The sequence below is a fragment of the Phoxinus phoxinus genome, assembly GCF_949152265.1.
Source record: "Phoxinus phoxinus genome assembly, chromosome: 5".
Classification (NCBI taxonomy): domain Eukaryota; kingdom Metazoa; phylum Chordata; class Actinopteri; order Cypriniformes; family Leuciscidae; genus Phoxinus; species Phoxinus phoxinus.
The window spans coordinates 640435-658106 of NC_136880.1; the positions used below are offsets into that span (position 1 = coordinate 640435).

Genomic DNA, 17672 nt, shown 5'->3' on the forward strand with positions numbered 1-17672 from the left:
TGACGAGACTAAAGCTGAGCGATTCGATCTGAAAGGTCAAGATCAGGGGTTTGTGTCTGAAGCAGATGAAATCACATTGACTGTGTTGTTTCATTGAGAGGAAGGCCTGATCTGAGGTTGAACAGAAGAGGTGTGTGTGTTCTATGACGTGCCTCCGCAGGCCTAACACATGCCTGGGTGAAGGTGTGTGTGAGGAGCTTCACCTCCTGCAGGCACAGAAACACCAGACCACGTGTGTGAGATCTGGGCCTGTGGAAACAAGCTGCTGCTGGATCAGGTTTCTGTAGCCTTCAGCTATAAGAAACACACAGGAACACACACACACACGACTGTGCCGACGAGAGTCACACCCACAGACTGCAGTCAACACCGTGGAGAACAGGGAATGGGGAACAGGGAAAAGGGAAAGGGGAACAGGGAAAGGGGAATGGGGAACAGGGAAAAGGGAACAGGGAAAAGGGAAAGGGGAACAGGGAAAAGGGAAAAGGGAAAGGGGAATGGGGAACAGGGAAAAGGGAAAGGGGAAAAGGGAAAGGGGAAAAGGGAAAAGGGAAAGGGGAATGGGGAACAGGGAAAGGGGAATGGGGAACAGGGAAAAGGGAAAGGGGAATGGGGAACAGGGAAAAGGGAAAGGGGAATGGGGAACAGGGAATGGGGAACAGGGGAATGGGAATGGGGAACAGAGAACGTAGAAGAGAGAACGGGAAAAGGGGAATGGGGAACAGGGGAAAGGGGAATCGGGAACAGAGAACAGGGAAAGGGGAATGGGGAACAGGGGAAAGGGGAATCGGGAACAGAGAATGGGAAAAGGGGAATGGGGAACAGGGGAAAGGGGAATCGGGAACAGAGAACAGGGAAAGGGGAATGGGAATGGGGAACCGAGAACGTAGAAGAGAGAACAGGGAAAACAGGGAAAAGGGAAGAGGGAACAGAGAACGGAGAAGAGAGAACAGGGATCAGGGAACAGAGAACAGAGCACAGGGAAAAGGGAATAGAGAAATGGGAAAAGGGGAACAGGGAAATGGAAATGGGGAACAGGGAAAACAGGGAAAAGGGAAGAAGAAACAGGAAACGGAAAACAGGGAGCAGAGAACAGGGAACGGAGAACGGGAAAGGGGAACGGGGAACGCAGAGAGGGGAACAGGGAACCGAGAACGGGGATCGGAGAGAGGGGAACAGAGTACGGGGAAAGGGGAACAGAGAACAGAGTACGGGGAAAGGGGAACAGAGAACGGGGAAAGGGGAACAGGGAATGTGGATCGGAGAGAGGGGAACAGAGAATGGGGAACAGGGAACAGAGAACAGGGAACAGAGAACGGGGAAAGGGGAACAGAGAACGGGGAAAGGGGAACAGGGAATGTGGATCGGAGAGAGGGGAACAGAGAACAGGGAAAGGGGAATGGGGAACAGGGAATGGAGAACGGGGAAAGGGGAAAAGGGAACGGGGAACAGAGAACGGGGAAAGGGGAACAGGGAACAGATAACAGGGAACGAGGAACAGAGAACAGGGAACAGATAACAGGGAATGGGGAACGGGGAACAGGGAACAGAGAACAGGGAACAGGGAACAGAACAGGGAACGGGGAACAGGGAACAGAGAACGGGGAACAGGGAACGGAGAACAGGGAACGGAGAACAGGGAACGGAGAACAGGGAACGGGGAACAGAGAACGGGGAACAGATAACAGGGAATGGGGAACAGGGAACAGGGAACAGAGAACAGAGAACAGGGAACAGGGAACAGAACAGGGAACGGGGAACGGAGAACAGGGAACGGAGAACAGGGAACGGGGAACAGGGAACGGGGAACAGGGAACAGAGAACGGGGAACAGAGAACAGGGAACAGAGAACGAGGAACAGGGAACAGAGAGCGGGGAACAGAGAACAGGGAACGGGGAACAGAGAATGGGGAACAGGGAACAGAGAACGGGGAACAGGGAACAGAGAACGGGGAACAGGGAACAGAGAACGGGGAACAGGAACAGAGAACGGGGAACAGGGAACAGAGAACGGGGAACAGGGAACAGAGAACAGGGAACAAGGAACAGAGAACGGGGAACAGAGAACGGGGAACAGAGAACGGGGAAAAGAGAACGGGGAACAGGGAACGGAGAACAGGGAACAGAGAATGGGGAACAGGGAACAGAGAACAGGGAACAGAGAACGGGGAACAGAGAACGGGGAACAGGGAACAGAGAACGGGGAACAGGGAATGGAGAACGTGGAAAGGGGAAGAGTGAACAGATAACAGGGAAAGGGCAACAGGGAAAGGGGAACAGAGAATGGGGAACGGAGAACGGGGAAGGGGGAAAGGGGAACGGGAACAGATTACGGGGAACAGAGAACGGGAAGGGGGAAAGGGGAACGGGAACAGATTACGGGGAACAGGAACAGAGAACGGGGAACGGGAACAGATAACGGGGAACGGGAACAGAGAACGGGGAACGGGAACAGATAACGGGGAACGGGAACAGATAACGGGGAACGGGAACAGAGAACGGGGAACGGGAACAGATAACGGGGAACAGGGTACGCTCTCTCACAGCTATCAACTAACGTAACGTGAATTCAACGTTCAGCAGCCATATCACCCTGTAGCCCAAGACCGGTGTCCCACTGAAGCTGAGCGGGGCTGAGCTGGCCAGTACTGGATGGGAGACTCCTGGGAACACCAAGTCGCTGCTGGTAGAGGTGTTAGTGAGGCCAGCAGGGGGCGCTCACCCTGTGGTCTGTGTGGGTCCTAACGCCCCAGTGTAGTGACGGGGACAATATACTGACAAAGAGTTGCGTCCTTCGGATGAGACGTTAAACCGAGGTCCTGACTCTCTGTGCTCATGAGATGTCCTGGATGTCCTTCGTAAAAGAGTAGTGGTGTAACCCCGGTGTCCTGGCCAAATTTGCCCAGTGGCCTCTGTCCATCATGGCCTCCTAATCATCCCCATATACTGATTGGCTTCATCACTCTGTCTCCTCTCCACCAGTAAGCTGGTGTGTGGTGGGCGTTCTGGTGCAGTATGGCTGCCGTCGCAGGTGGAGCTGCACACTGGTGGCGGTTGAGGAGATTCCCCCTTCTATGTTAAGCGCCTTGAGGTCTCAGAAAAAGCTCTATATAAATGTAACAAATTATTCATTCAAAGATATCTGGTCTTTAATAATGTTCTCTAAACTATTACTTACATTGTTCATGGAACATTTTGTCCTGCAATATTTTAGTTGGACGTTCATCTAACGGTTTTTAAATGTTGCTACTTGTTTCAGAGATCATACAAATGTAATGTTCCCATAATGTATAAAGAATAATACAATGGAATGTTCCCTTAACAATCATATAACCAAGAAGAAATGCTTTTAAAACATTTAAAAAACTGGACAAACAGAGAACATTCAGAAATAATGTTAATAAATATGTTAGAAAAACGTTGCTAGAATGTAATTTTGTGTGCCGGGACGTCCAAGAAGGCCACGATAGAAGAAAGGAGAAACAAACCTTGATGCATCAGACAGGATTTATATTCATAAGAAACAGCAGAGAAGCAGATGGTCAGATCTCACACACACACACTTGCACGCACGCACGCACAAAAACACACACACACACACACACACACCTGTGTTACCAAACACCAAACAACCTGTGTTAGAAGCTGTGATTGACAGCTCACAATCCTGCTGTCCTACTGAATACACACCTGAAGCAGCTGAGAGAACAAGTGAACACACACACACACACACACTCACACTGCGTTTACATCTGTGCCTCTGACAGACACCTGAACACACACTACCGGTCAACAGTTTGGGGTCTGGAAGATTTTTTATGTTTCTGAAAGAGTCTTTTTTGCTTTATTTGATTAAATACAGTAAACTAGTGAAATATTACTCCAGTGTAAATCTGCAGTTCTCTATGTGAATATACAGTAAAGTGTAATATATTCCTGTGATCAAAGCTGAGTTTCCAGCATCATTACTCCAGTCTTCATGTCACATGATCCTCCAGAAATCAGTGTAATATGATGATCTGATGATCAAGAAACAGTTATGACTATTATCAGTGTTGATCAGTGTGGATCAGTCCGTTTCTCGTTTCAGGGACAGACACTGAACTAGACAAATAACTGAAGAATTATGACTTAATGCTTTTTAAATATGATAGAGCACTAAAGCGTTGGATGCGTTCAGTGTATGAGGCTCATGAGCTGAAGCAGATACAGAGCTGTGGACACACACACACACACACACACACACACACACACACACACATGCTTCCCGTAGTGAGCTTCTGCTTCTCCTTCACCAGTCCAGCTCTTTAACCCTTCACACTCTTTCTGTCTCATCCGCTGCAGTTCATCCGTCTGAAGCTCCTTCCGTCCCGCTGTACATGTGTTCCTGTTTATGTGTGTGTGTGTGTGTGTGTGTGTGTGTGTGTGTGTGTGTGTGTGTGTGTGTGTGTGTGTGTGTGTGTGTGAGGGACTGTGATTTATCACTGCAACACAAACACTCAACAGAGTGTTCATCTTGGGTCAAACTGAGGATCTCCAGTGAGATTTATCAATGAAAGTGGCTGTGATGGCAGTGAAGGGTGTGTGTGGGTGTGTGTGTGTGTGTGTGTGTGTGTGTGTGTGTGTGTGTGTGTGTGTGTGTGTGTGTGTGTGGAGACACACTGAACATTCCTGGAGTAAAGCTTCTCGCAGCACTTGTCATTAAATGCCCAACCCTGAGGACAGCAGACGCTTCACACACACACACACACACACACACACACACACACACACACACACACACACACACACACACACACACACACACACACACACACACACACACACACACACACACACACACGCACACACACACATTGTCCATTAGGCAGTGCAGTGAGAGTCAGTGAGCGCAAACACACACTTCTGCTCATATCTCAGATGTTGCTCCTGAGAAACAGAAGCTTGACTCCTACAGACTCTCCAATAAAACAACTGTGCTCAGATTCACCAAGATCTCAATGATCAGAACTCTAGCAGAACTCCATCAGAACTCCATCAGAACTCTATCAGAACTCCAGCAGAACTCTATCAGAACTCTACCAGAACTCAAGCAGAACTCTAGCAGAACTCTACCAGAACTCTACCAGAACTCCAGCAGAACTCCAGCAGAACTCCAGCAGAACTCTACCAGAACTCTAGCAGAACTCTAGCAGAACTCTAGCAGAACTCCAGCAGAACTCTACCAGAACTCTAGCAGAACTCTAGCAGAACTCCAGCAGAACTCCAGCAGAACTCTACCAGAACTCTAGCAGAACTCTAGCAGAACTCCAGCAGAACTCTACCAGAACTCTATCAGAACTCTACCAGAACTCCAGCAGAACTCCAGCAGAACTCAATCAGAACTCTACCAGAACTCCAGCAGAACTCCAGCAGAACTCTAGCAGAACTCTAGCAGAACTCTATCAGAACTCTAGCAGAACTCTAGCAGAACTCTATCAGAACTCTACCAGAACTCTATCAGAACTCTATCAGAACTCTACCAGAACTCTATCAGAACTCCAGCAGAACTCCAGCAGAACTCCAGCAGATCTCTATCAGAACTCTACCAGAACTCTATCAGAACTCTATCAGAACTCTACCAGAACTCTATCAGAACTCTACCAGAACTCTATCAGAACTCTATCAGAACTCTACCAGAACTCTATCAGAACTCCAGCAGAACTCTATCAGAACTCTATCAGAACTCTATCAGAACTCCATCAGAACTCCATCAGAACTCCAGCAGAACTCCAGCAGAACTCTATCAGAACTCCAGCAGAACTCCAGCAGAACTCCAGCAGAACTCTACCAGAACTCTATCAGAACTCTATCAGAACTCTACCAGAACTCTATCAGAACTCTATTAGAACTCTAGCAGAACTCCAGCAGAACTCCAGCAGAACTCTACCAGAACTCTACCAGAACTCTATCAGAACTCTACCAGAACTCTATCAGAACTCTATCAGAACTCTACCAGAACTCCAGCAGAACTCTACCAGAACTCTATCAGAACTCTAGCAGAACTCTAGCAGAACTCCAGCAGAACTCCAGCAGAACTCTGGACCATCAGCCAACAGAACTTCAGATAACGTTCTCTCAAAGTTCTCTCAGAGTTATGAACAAACACTCTTCCAGTAAACTTATAGAACATTTGTTCAAAGTTATCTGGCCTTTAATAATGTTTTTAAAATGTTAGAACAAAAACATGATTGATACATGATTCATGGAGTGCTTTATCTGAAACGTTTTAGATGGACATTCGTTTCATGTGTTTTAAATGTTCTACTTATTTCAGAATATTTAAAAGTAACATCCCATAATGTCTGAAGAATAATGGAATGGTATGTTCCCTTAACGCTCACATAACATAGAAAACACGTTTTTAAAACGTTCAGAAATAACATTTTAACATAATAATAACATTTTCATCATGTTCTTAGACCATATATTGTGTTAGGACACGACGGACTCATTAGTCTTGAGATTTTAGGGGGGAAAACCCTCTGATACTTGAATGAGACGCAAGTGAAAAACCCATGAAGCTCTGGAAGAGAGCACACACACACACACACACACACACACACACACACACACACACGCACAGATCTGAGCCATTCAATACAGCTGTCATCAGAATCAATAAAAGCCCGGACGGAACGCAGTGTGAAGACTGATTCATGAGAACAGAGAGAGAGAGAGCGAGAGAGCTGCTGCTTACCTTGGCTTGCTGGAGAGTTGGCTGGTCTTGTGTTTGTGAGATGAGAGGGAAAGGAATCTCACTTCACGTTGTCATAGTTTAGTTGTAAATCTGCTGCAGGCCGTCTGTGCTGAAGACTCAAACTTTAGTCCAGATCTCCGAGCAGATCATTGCTTTCTCATTAGTCTCTTCCCAACTCAGATCCAGAGTTAGTGAAAAGAAAGACGGATCCTCCCTCTGCTCTCGTTCTCCCTCCACTGCTGTTCCCATGAGCCTCCCTGCCACACACACACACACACACACACACACACACACACACACACACACACACACACACACACACACACACACACACACACACACACACGAGGATGGGGGAAGGGACTCCAACAATACCAGCAGATTCCTCCACACACACACACACACTCACACTGATCGGCCGAATGAGATATTCAAGACAAACACAAACGCACTGAACCATCAATATGATGTGCTTAGAAACACACAAGCTCTCATTGTCACATCATTCAACAGAACAACCTCACAAACACTATCATCATTTCAGCAACACATTTAAAACTAAGATGAAACTTATAGGAAACAAAAAGATTTTTTTAAATATTACTTTAAAATTGTATAAATTATCACCAAAAGGAAACAAACTAATTAAAAAAATTAACAACGTAATAAAAAAAAAACCTATATATTTAACAAAATATTAAAAAGTAAATGTATAAAAAAATATATAAAAAATATATAATAAGAATAAAAATGTGAGAACATTAAAAATATGTATTTAAAAAAATATATACAATATAAAAAATGTAAATAACACTTTTTCAAAATTCACAAATTCGATCTCTTTAGCGTTCCAGTTGTTCCTCAGCACTGGGATCATGTGGAAGTCTCAGATGTGAAACAATAACTCAAATAATCTCACATCTCAACAGTGTCTCAATCTGTGCTCACATTCAAAACTCATACTCAAACATTTCCATCAGATGAGACTTATTTTATAGCTCTATACATTAAGATTTTCTTTCTCAGTATTTTGTCTAGTTTTCCAGTACAAATATCTAAACATGTTTAGATCAAGACTTTTGGAACCAATTTCTTGCGATATTGGGTTTTGGGTTTTTAAAAATTGATCAAAATGAATAGTTTATGCTTAAACCAAGAACAAATATCTGCCAATGGAGTCAGAAAACTTGTTTTCCCTTTGAATTAATTCATGTTTCTGACCCCATTGGCAGATATTTGTTCTTATTTTAAGCATAAACTTGATATCTTCAGTCATTTTTCTTGTCCAGTAAATGTATCTTTATTTAAGAATGTTTGTACTGGAAAACAAGACAAAAATACTGAGGAAGAGCATAATTTTTTGCAGTGTAGATGTCATCTGGATGTCAACTATTGCCTAATTTGTGTCTATTGATATTTCTTCAAGGATTAAGTCTCCTGAGTTTTTAAAGAGAGCATCTGAATAATACCGTCCTCTGGCTCAATATGACTTTAGCGTTCACATTTTGTTCATTGTTGAGGGTGTAACCGAACGCTGTTAGTCACATGAGCTCGGGCCAGACACCTGAAGACAGCCGCTCATTGGTCTTCAGAAGGCGCAGGAATGTGGCATTACATAACATGGCTTTGTGTGTGGTGATCTCTGATAGCTGGTCAATGATTTACTGTGGTTCCTGAGATCAGAGCGCATGAGTGGAGCAACACTGACGCTGATCTGCTGTGCCTGTGAATGTTCCTGCACTGATTCATGTGTAGGCTACAGTAACCCTGATGAACGAGCTGCTTCTGTGCGCGATACGCCCCCTACAGGTGAGCTGACAGCACTGCAGCCAGCAGATGTTCCTGCCCTGATATTAATGTCTGCTGTGTGCAAGCTAAGACAAGTTTAAAGGAGTCTTATTATACTTTTAGTTCTTTAAAAGTTCCAGCACAAAGTCACTCCAAGTGGAGTCATTCTCTATATCAGCGTCAGTGTTTCTGAACTCCTGAAACGCCTCCATTGTAGTCTTGAGTTTCGTCCGGGAACGAACACGTCACAAAATTCCTCATTATAATAATTCATACACAGAACAAAGCCTCTTATGACAATATGAGGTTGGGCCCCCTACTGCACCCATTCCATTAATAAATCGATCTCTGGGGGCCCCAAAAGTGTGTGGGCCCTTGGAATGGTCCCTTAGCGGCGCCCCTGCCGGGTTGCACACACAACTTGAGATGTTCCCTTTCGAACGTAGAACTTCGACACAGGTCTTGGTGTCGCTAGTCGACTTACGCCACAAGAGTAACCCCTGACACGATGTATGGCTGTAGAAATATCGTAAGCTTTGACGCCTCTCAAGGTGCAAACAAATAGAGCTGGGCAACAAACTCAAGCTCCTCTTCTCTTATATCAAATTTGCCAAAATAAATTCGCATTTTAGACTTCTAATTCTTTGTTTTGCTCTATCCTCTGTGCTTCTGCGTTCGTCAATATGCCACACGTCAGGTCAGAGTTCACTCTTTCACCGTAAATCGATGCGTACGATCATCTGCCGGAAAATACCTATTAAAGTTTTAAATATGGATATTTTTCTTACAAAAACCCATTGCTTCACTTCAGAAGGCCTTTATTAACCCCCTGGAGTTGTATGGATTACTTTTAAAGTAACAGATTGTTTTGGCTTTACAGCAGATCTAGAATAAAGTTATTGTCCAGCTAAAGTTAGTTTTGATTGAGTAAGTAAATCATGGGGTAATTTTCATTTTTGGGTGAACTATCCCTTTGACGACCTCTTGTGCCCCAGTGAGGGGAGGGGGGGGGGGGGGGGGGGATCTATTTCTCTCATTTTCATCAGACACCTCCCTCAGGTCCTGCCTCGTCCTCTTTGCATTATGCCACCTCTGCCCCTACTCCATGGCCAAGCTTGCCTTCTGAGCCTGTCTCCACTTCTCTGTCCACATGTCAGGAGGATTGGAGGTTCTAGAAGGCAAATTGTTCAGGCACAGGATGTATCTCCTGTCCAGAGGGTGAAATAGGAGCGTCAAGAAGGACCGTTTTCTTTTTATCTTTGATGCCTGAAAGATTTAACCAAAGATGCATTTCTGCAACCACCATCCCTGGGATTAAATGACTGATATCAGTGGCCATTTGTTTGGTACCACGGAAAGCCAAGTATGATATGGCTTAGTTCAGCAACCGCTTCAGGAGACAATCCCTGCCCCTGATCAAGTCTTTCAGCAGGTCAGCTTGATATGCAGGGAACCACCAGCTTGACCCGCTGCCACATACGCCTTTCCGGTGCCTTCAATGAGGGTGCCTCACTAGAGATAGCAAGCCATATCACATTTTCTCATTCACGCAATCCTTTCACATTTGCGCAATTCTAATGTTGAAAGGGAATCATGCATGCTGAACATGGCTTCTTCCAGGACTTCTCCATCGCGTTGTGAAGATCCGGAAGAAAAGTAAGGCTCAAGGGGGAGGGATGATCATGGCTCGCCAGAAATCGCTCAGTCTATCGGAAGTGAGATCCTGTTTTTCACGTGAACAGGTCAAATTCAACCTGGCCATGGCGCAGGCCATTAAATCCAACAATTCCTCATATGCGGGGCAGACGAAAGGCGGAGCTCAACAAACTCTCTCTTTATCATATCAAGCTCCTTTAGGCCGTGTGTCCACCAAAGCGTTTTTAGCCAGCTGAAAACACTAGGCGCTCTGCTGAAAACGCCGAGCTGTGTGTGCCTGAAGGCGTTTTGGCAGCGCAGTTTTTTTTTCAGTTGAGACGCTTCGTTGCTATGATACAGAATATCCGTTGGTCGGTGTGGTATTAGTCCCGCCCCTCCTCCACTGTGATTGGTCGGTTGGGTAAAAAGTGACAATGATGAGCGCGGCGTTTTACCCAAAGTTGAACAATCAACTTCAACTCTCGGCGACCTGTAAAAAACGTTGAGCGCTCAGCGCTTGAGCGGTAAGTGCTCGCTCAGCGTCCTGGCATTCTAAAAATGCGGCGCTCCCATTGAAAACAATTGAAAAAACACGGCAGCCGTCAAAAAAAAAATGCTTTGGTGGACACACGGCCTTAGAGTTAGACGCCGCCAGCAACATGCTCTCTGCTGTATCAGAAGATGCCAAAGAGCGGGCTTCCGGGTCCAGAAGATCGGCAGAGCCTATAAGATAGGACACTTTCTTCAAGCGAAATCCCTTTCTCAAATTTCTCTGCCAGCTCGACCTGTGAGCCCTATGCCAATGCTCTCAAGCAGACAACACAAAAACCGTGAGTGTCCTCAGGTCTCACAAAACGAGGACACAGGGACATGGACTTTCAAAAAAATAGCTGCTTGCTATGTTTTCGTCTTCTTTTCCACGTGCTACAAACAAACAGCACATGCAGACAAAATAGTTGATGACGTGTAACTTGGACAGCCATTTATCCACACTGGTACTCCATGTGCAACGTTCTGGACTATCGTCTGTCAATGAATATTGCCGTGTGTTTACATGTGACACCGGTCATGCTGATGGCGTTCCCCATAGCATCAACACCTAGACGCAGCATCAGAGATCCACTTCGAAACGTAAACTATTCTAGTAGAGCCCAAAATCAATATCAAGACTTTGCAAAAGGACATAATAGATCCCCTTTAAAGACTTAAAAATACGGTTCATTGCTCCAGAGAGCTGACATAAACTCACGGCAGCACAAATGCTATTCCGATTGCACATTATTATCGATTGCTTTAAAAAACAGTACTGCCCTAAGAGTGTGAAACTGAGAACAATTACTTTAAAGGTATCCTAACACTTGAGTTATAGATATAATATTGTAATTTGCACATTTTGTAGTGTATACCTGTATTAACCTCTCTACCAAAACAATTTGAACTCAAATTTGACCTTTAACCATTTTTCGGAAGTTACTGTATTCTGCCTAAGGATTGCCCACAAAATCGGTCATACCAAGGCAAAAGACCTTAACTTCTATTTTATAGCACAATGTTATGAAAACACTTCAAATGTAAGCAATATTAACCCTATTGGACTCACTATGATAAAAATTATGTATCAACATGTGTCAACAAGAAGTTGAAGTAGTGAGAATAGTTGGAAAAGTATGAATGGTTTTAATTAACATGAATTTCATAAAACAAAGTTGATTAACACCACTAAAGTATAAACGATGTGGAATATGTGTGTGTGTGTGTGTAATGGTAAATGGACTGCATTTATATAGCACTTTCACAGACCCCGCTTTACATGTTGCCTCACATTCACCGACGGCAGTGTCAGCCATGCAAGGCGCCATCCGGCTCGTCGGGAGCAGCTGGGGTTAGGTGTCTTGCTCATGGACACCTCGACACTTGGTCAGGTAGAACCGGGGATTGAACCACCAACCTTCCGGTTTGTAGACAACCTACATGAACCACTGCCGTTTAAAGTTCAGAGCTGTGTTGTTGATTATGGCTCGAAAAGTGTTTGTGTCTAGTTTGTGAAGTAGCATCGCTAGCTAAAGGCTACCGCTAGCTATTACTGGATTTTAAAGATTATCTTTTTTTATGCACCCGTTAATCAAAGTATTGCCGCGCTGGAGTTATGGGTCATACTGCTTCAGGGCAGCGCACCCATAACTTAATTTGAGTGTTCAGGAGCAGCAAGAAACGAAGGCATAAAGCCTACCACAGTTTCCCTTGGCTTTTTGAAGTGACACCAAAAACATAATCTTATTCCTCCCAAAAAAAAAATCGAATTGAAACTTGATGTTTGTATATATGATAAAACTTAAGTTTATTGTCCTAAAAATTACAATTACAACTAATTTTCCCCAAAAATCGAAGTTACGACCTTTTGCCTTAGTGCGGCAGAGTAGCATGGATGTAAGTACAACTAATGAATGAATGGTTCGGCTTCTTGACACACTGTGGCTCTGTTTACAGCTGGTATTGAGATGCGTTTTGTTCGATCGGATCACAAGTAGATGACGCTAAATACAGGTGTAAACAAGGTCTAAAACGTTTTGAGCTTGTCCACTTTTCACCACTTCCAGAGGTAGTCGAAAATGCTTTCATAGTGTAAACACTCATGTGGTCGAATGACCTGCAAACAAAGATCTTTGGGCTCTACTAGAAATGACAGCCACAAAAGACCTGCAAAACGCCTACTCTCTGCCTACTGACCTAATGCGTAAGCATTACGGGAAGCGCACTAGCCAGACGGGATTTATACTTTGTCGACTGAAGACCCAAGTTTGGTTTGAAGATGGGAAACTAAAACTAATGGGTTTTTTTTCTCCGGTTGCATTAGTAGTAGCCCTTTAGATCGAAAGATCTAGAAATACCCATACATTAACCCGCCCATAGACCCTCCCCTCGAAGAAATCAGGACAGAAGTGGTTTAAAGTGGAAAAAGAGACGGATTAAAACACACCAGGTGTAAACGGGAATGTGTCTCCCTGTGATCCGATAGACAAAAAATGCATCTTAATACCAGGAGTAAACAGAGCCAGAGTTGTGGATGAGTCTCCTGACTGTTCTTTGACCCGCACGGGTCCAGTTCATCCACCTCTCTTATCACGTCCCTCATTGATTCATGTCCGCTGTCATGAGTCTGGCTTACGCTTGGGTTAGTCATTAACATACACCAGCGAGGAGAATCAGCTCTACATCAAAGCATTCTGGGACTCGGTCAGAAAACGTCAGCTTGTCATTGGGGCAGAACCCTTAAAGCGACAAGTTTATACTTTATTCACCCTAAAATTACATAGTAGCACTTTAACCATATGCATTATCCATGATATGCACATTTCTAAGGCGTCTACATTACCAACATGATCAAAACTTTGCTGATTAACCTCTTGCACACAACCTACTACAGTCCTTCTGTCCTCTGATTGATAGTTTAGGCTTTTTTAGCGAGTAAAATGCCTTTTGGTATTATAGTACAAACATCCTCTTCATCTCGTGGTTCACGTGTCTTTCTGCTGTGAAATAGCAATTTATTAATTTGTATGAAGCAAATCTTAAAATATAGAAGAACATAACTGGACGGAAGCAACTGCGGTTTACTTGATTATCCATACATCATTTTATAGAAAATGGAGAAATGTTTATTTGTTCATCTCTCAATCATCATTGTATAGCATTGCAAAACTAAAACTACAGAGCTTTGATCATAAAACTAAGCATTTAAATATCATCTTACTAAGACATATTATTGGCAGATATAGTGACTACCAATATTTATATGAATTTTATGCAAGTATCTGCTATACTGTTATAAAGATCTCATTGATTTACATTACAAGCATCAGAAGTTTATATAAATATCAGCGTGAACACCAAATTGCATATTTTTACTCAGTTTGAGCCTCTAAATAAAATTGAGCTGTTTTCCCTCCATATTCTCAGGATATCAGAATATTTGAGCCATAAAAGCCTGATGTACCAAATATGATATAAAAGCTAAAACACATATGCAAACAAATATGTTTTTTTGTTTGTTTTTTTGTCTAAAGGTTCAACAAACCTTAAATATTACATTTTCTAAAAAAAAGGATCTTTCTTACTATCATTTCATATGTCAGGCTTTACAGGGACAAGCTGTACCTAACTGTTTAGTTTCTGTTAAATCAGAGCCATAAATCGTCCCATTGGAGCATCCGGCCGGTGCTGGCCACTCTTCGCTCACGACTCTTTCTGATTCACTTCCATCCCCAAATTCAAAAAGAGCCTGAAACTTCACGCTGGAGCATTTAGTGAGTTTGCACTGAATGGTTGCCTGGCCTTTGAAATCTCGGAGCGAGCAGTGAACGCCACCATCGCCATCATCACCATCAACTGGGATCTCCGTAATGTTTGTCTCGGAGGAGCTGGAGTTTGTCCCACAGGCGAGCCGCTCCTCGTCCACGGACACCAGGCTGTGCCCTCGGATAAACTCGGGAGCATGACAGTAAACCCGGGTCACGTCCTCCACGTTCCTGAGGTTGTTCCTGATCCAGTCGGAGAGGTAGCTTATCCCGCAGTCGCAGCGCCAGGGGTTCCCGTGGAGCTGAACGAGGCATTGGAAGTCCAGATCGTCGAAGAAGCCGTGTGGGACTCTGCGTAGGTGGTTCATGGACAGGTACAGATGCTCCATGTCGTGCTGATCCTTCAGCAGATCCTCCTCCAGTGAGCTCAGGTTGTTCTTCTGCAGATGGATGGCTTTCACACCGAACAGCCCTTTGAAGACGGTGCCGGGAAGCGTCGTAATCCGGTTCTCCGACAGATCCAGCTTTTTCAGCGAGATGAGGTTCTGGAAGAGATTTGCAGGAACCTCAGATAACTGATTCTGAGACAAGTCCAGATAGGTAACGTGAAGCAGTTTGTGGAAAACCGAGGGGTGGAGCTGCGCCAGATCGTTCTTCTTGAGGATCAGCTTCCGCAGGTTGGGCGGGAACACGTCGACACTCAGCTCGCGTATGCGATTGCCTCGGAGGTTCAGCTCCTCCAGGAGATCCAGGTGTGCGAAGATCCCTGCCGGAAGCTGCGGGATCATGTTGGCCTGCAGCGAGAGTGCTCTCAGGAGAGAGTTGTTCTGGAAAACATCCGCCGGGACCGAGCCGATCTGGTTGAAGGACAGGTCCAGCTCCTGCAGATTGTGGAGACGATGGAAAAGACGACAGGGAAGAAACAACAAGCCGTTCCCCTTCAACTGCAGCATCTCCAGCTTCTGCAGGGAGTCAAAGATGCGGGCGTCCAGAGTGTCGATCTTGTTGTGGTTGAGCATCAGTCTTGTGAGGTTGGCCAGCGAGCCGAAGGTCTGCACTTGAAGCGTCAGCATGGAGTTCCCGCTGATCTCCAGCTCCCGCAGCTCCGGCAGCCGGTCGAAGGCGTCGCCCGAGACCGACTTCACCAGGCCGTTGAGGAACACCAGTTTGCTGAGTCTGAGATTCTCTCTGAAGGAGCGTCCGTCCAGATGCGTGAGGCCCGACGCCACTACGATCAGCTCTCTGACCTGAGCTGAGATGTTGAGCGGTAGCGCTCTCATGGAGTCGTCGGCGCAGAGCACCTTAGCAGCCGAGAAGCACTGGCACAGGTCAGGACAGCCACGACTGCGGTGGAGCTGAATCAGGACCAGCAGAAGCGCAGGCCAGGGGTTGCTCATGACTTCTGGGAACAGAAAAGCCACAGGTCAGCTGCAGCCGCTGCGTCTCTTCCAGTTTCCAAAAATAATAGCATTTTCTCTCATATGCAGTTTGCAAATGTTACACGAGGTTCAAAGATATCTGCATTTTCATGAAGATTCATTACAGTGAGTAGAAGAAAACACGCTGGAATCTGGATGTCATCTAATAGTCTTGATGATTGAAAGCAAATGAAAGCTTTTGCTTAACCTTACAGTACATTTTGGCAGACACTTTTATCCACAGCATATGTTTTGTCAGTGTGTGCGTTCCCTCGGAAGTCAGACCCATTTACACACATTAACACTTCACAATAAGGTTTAACTGGTTAACATTAGTTGACTACATTAATTGACATGAACTAAGAATGTAAAATACGTCTAAAGCATTTGTTAATCTTAGTTAATGTTAATGTCAACATTTACTAACTTATTTTCAGTAATAACATTTAATAACTTGTACTTATTGTACCTGAACGAATATGAACTAACAATGGACAGTTATTTTTTATTAACTAACATTAACAAATATTACTAAATACTGTAACAGATGTATTGCTCATTGTTAGATGTGTTTGTTAATGCATTAACTAACTTTAACTAACAGGACCTTATTATTGCGTAAACATTGAATTAACAATGAACAATTTTTGGGCCAATTCTAAAAAAAAGTATATTTATGAATTTACATTAACCTAGATTAATAAAAGTTGTAAAATAATGTTGTCTATTTTTCATGATACCCGACTAATGGGAATGAATTCAGTTTTGAAATGTTAAGATCTCATTTGTCGGCTTATTTATTAATGAAAAGTATTTATATTAACATTTTCCAAAATAAGGCTTATTAGTTAACATTATTTTACTACCTTAGTTAACATGAACTAAGAATCAACAATACTTCTACAGCATTTATTAATCTTAGTTCATATTAATTCCAACATTTACTAATATTTTATTAAAATCAAAGGAAGGTTACTCTGTGAACTAACATGAACACACAATAAACAGCTGTATTTTTATTAACTAACATTAACAAATAGAGTAACAAATGTATTGCTCATTGTTAGTTCATGTTAGTTAATACACTAACTAATGTTATCTAATGAACCTCATTGTAAAGTGTTACCGAACATTTAAATTTGGTCATAAAATAGGATACGGGGACTACAAATAAACATATCAATAAAGTAACGAAAAGCATGAAAGTGAGTAATGCCTTGCTCTTTCTGTTGGAAATAAACAGTGTTGTGACGTACCGCTGTTGCACACATCAGCTCCAGGAGAAATGAGTGACTGAGGCTCAGATGACCTCTCTGTCTGAGGAGACGGGCTGTGATTGGTCTGATCGCTCTGTCTGAGGAGACGGGCTGTGATTGGTCTGATCGCTCTGTCTGAGGAGACGGGCTGTGATTGGTCTGAACGCTCTGTCTGAGGAGACGGGCTGTGATTGGTCTGATCGCTCTGTCTGAGGAGACGGGCTGTGATTGGTCTGATCGCTCTGTCTGAGGAGACGGGCTGTGATTGGTCTGAACGCTCTGTCTGAGGAGACGGGCTGTGATTGGTCTGATCGCTCTGTCTGAGGAGACGGGCTGTGATTGGTCTGATCGCTCTGTCTGAGGAGACGGGCTGTGATTGGTCTGAACGCTCTGTCTGAGGAGACGGGCTGTGATTGGTCGAGGCCAATCAGGACACTGTGCGTTAACATTTGTTCATTAAGTAGCCTCTGTATCTGTATCTGGAATTTAAATTAGGTCTGTAGCACGACACCAATAGGAGTAAAGATGAAACAAATTAAGC

The 17672-nt window shown here is 44.3% G+C and overlaps 2 protein-coding genes across 3 annotated transcripts in view; both read right to left on the reverse strand.

Moving 5' to 3' along the window:
• The window catches only part of tns3 (tensin 3), an 82951-nt gene extending 75880 nt beyond the window's left edge, over positions 1-7071 (reverse strand). The window contains exon 1 of the mRNA XM_079611701.1: positions 6740-7071. The gene's annotated coding sequence lies outside the window, so the exon portion shown is untranslated. The remainder of the gene's footprint in view (positions 1-6739) is intronic.
• A 5362-nt stretch (positions 7072-12433) lies between these two features.
• LOC306998010 (uncharacterized protein) lies at positions 12434-17211 on the reverse strand. Of its 2 annotated transcripts, none has more exons than XM_079611720.1 (2): positions 17132-17211; positions 12434-15859 (listed from the first exon to the last, which is right to left on the reverse strand). In XM_079611720.1, the coding sequence occupies exon 2, from the start codon at positions 15852-15854 to the stop codon at positions 14292-14294; it is 1563 nt and encodes a 520-aa protein (XP_079467846.1). In that variant the 5' UTR covers positions 15855-15859; positions 17132-17211; the 3' UTR covers positions 12434-14291. The 2 variants fall into 2 exon arrangements, with proteins under 2 accessions (XP_079467846.1, XP_079467847.1); XM_079611721.1 differs by having other exon boundaries at positions 12435-15856; positions 17132-17138.
• Between the last annotated feature and the right edge of the window lie 461 nt (positions 17212-17672).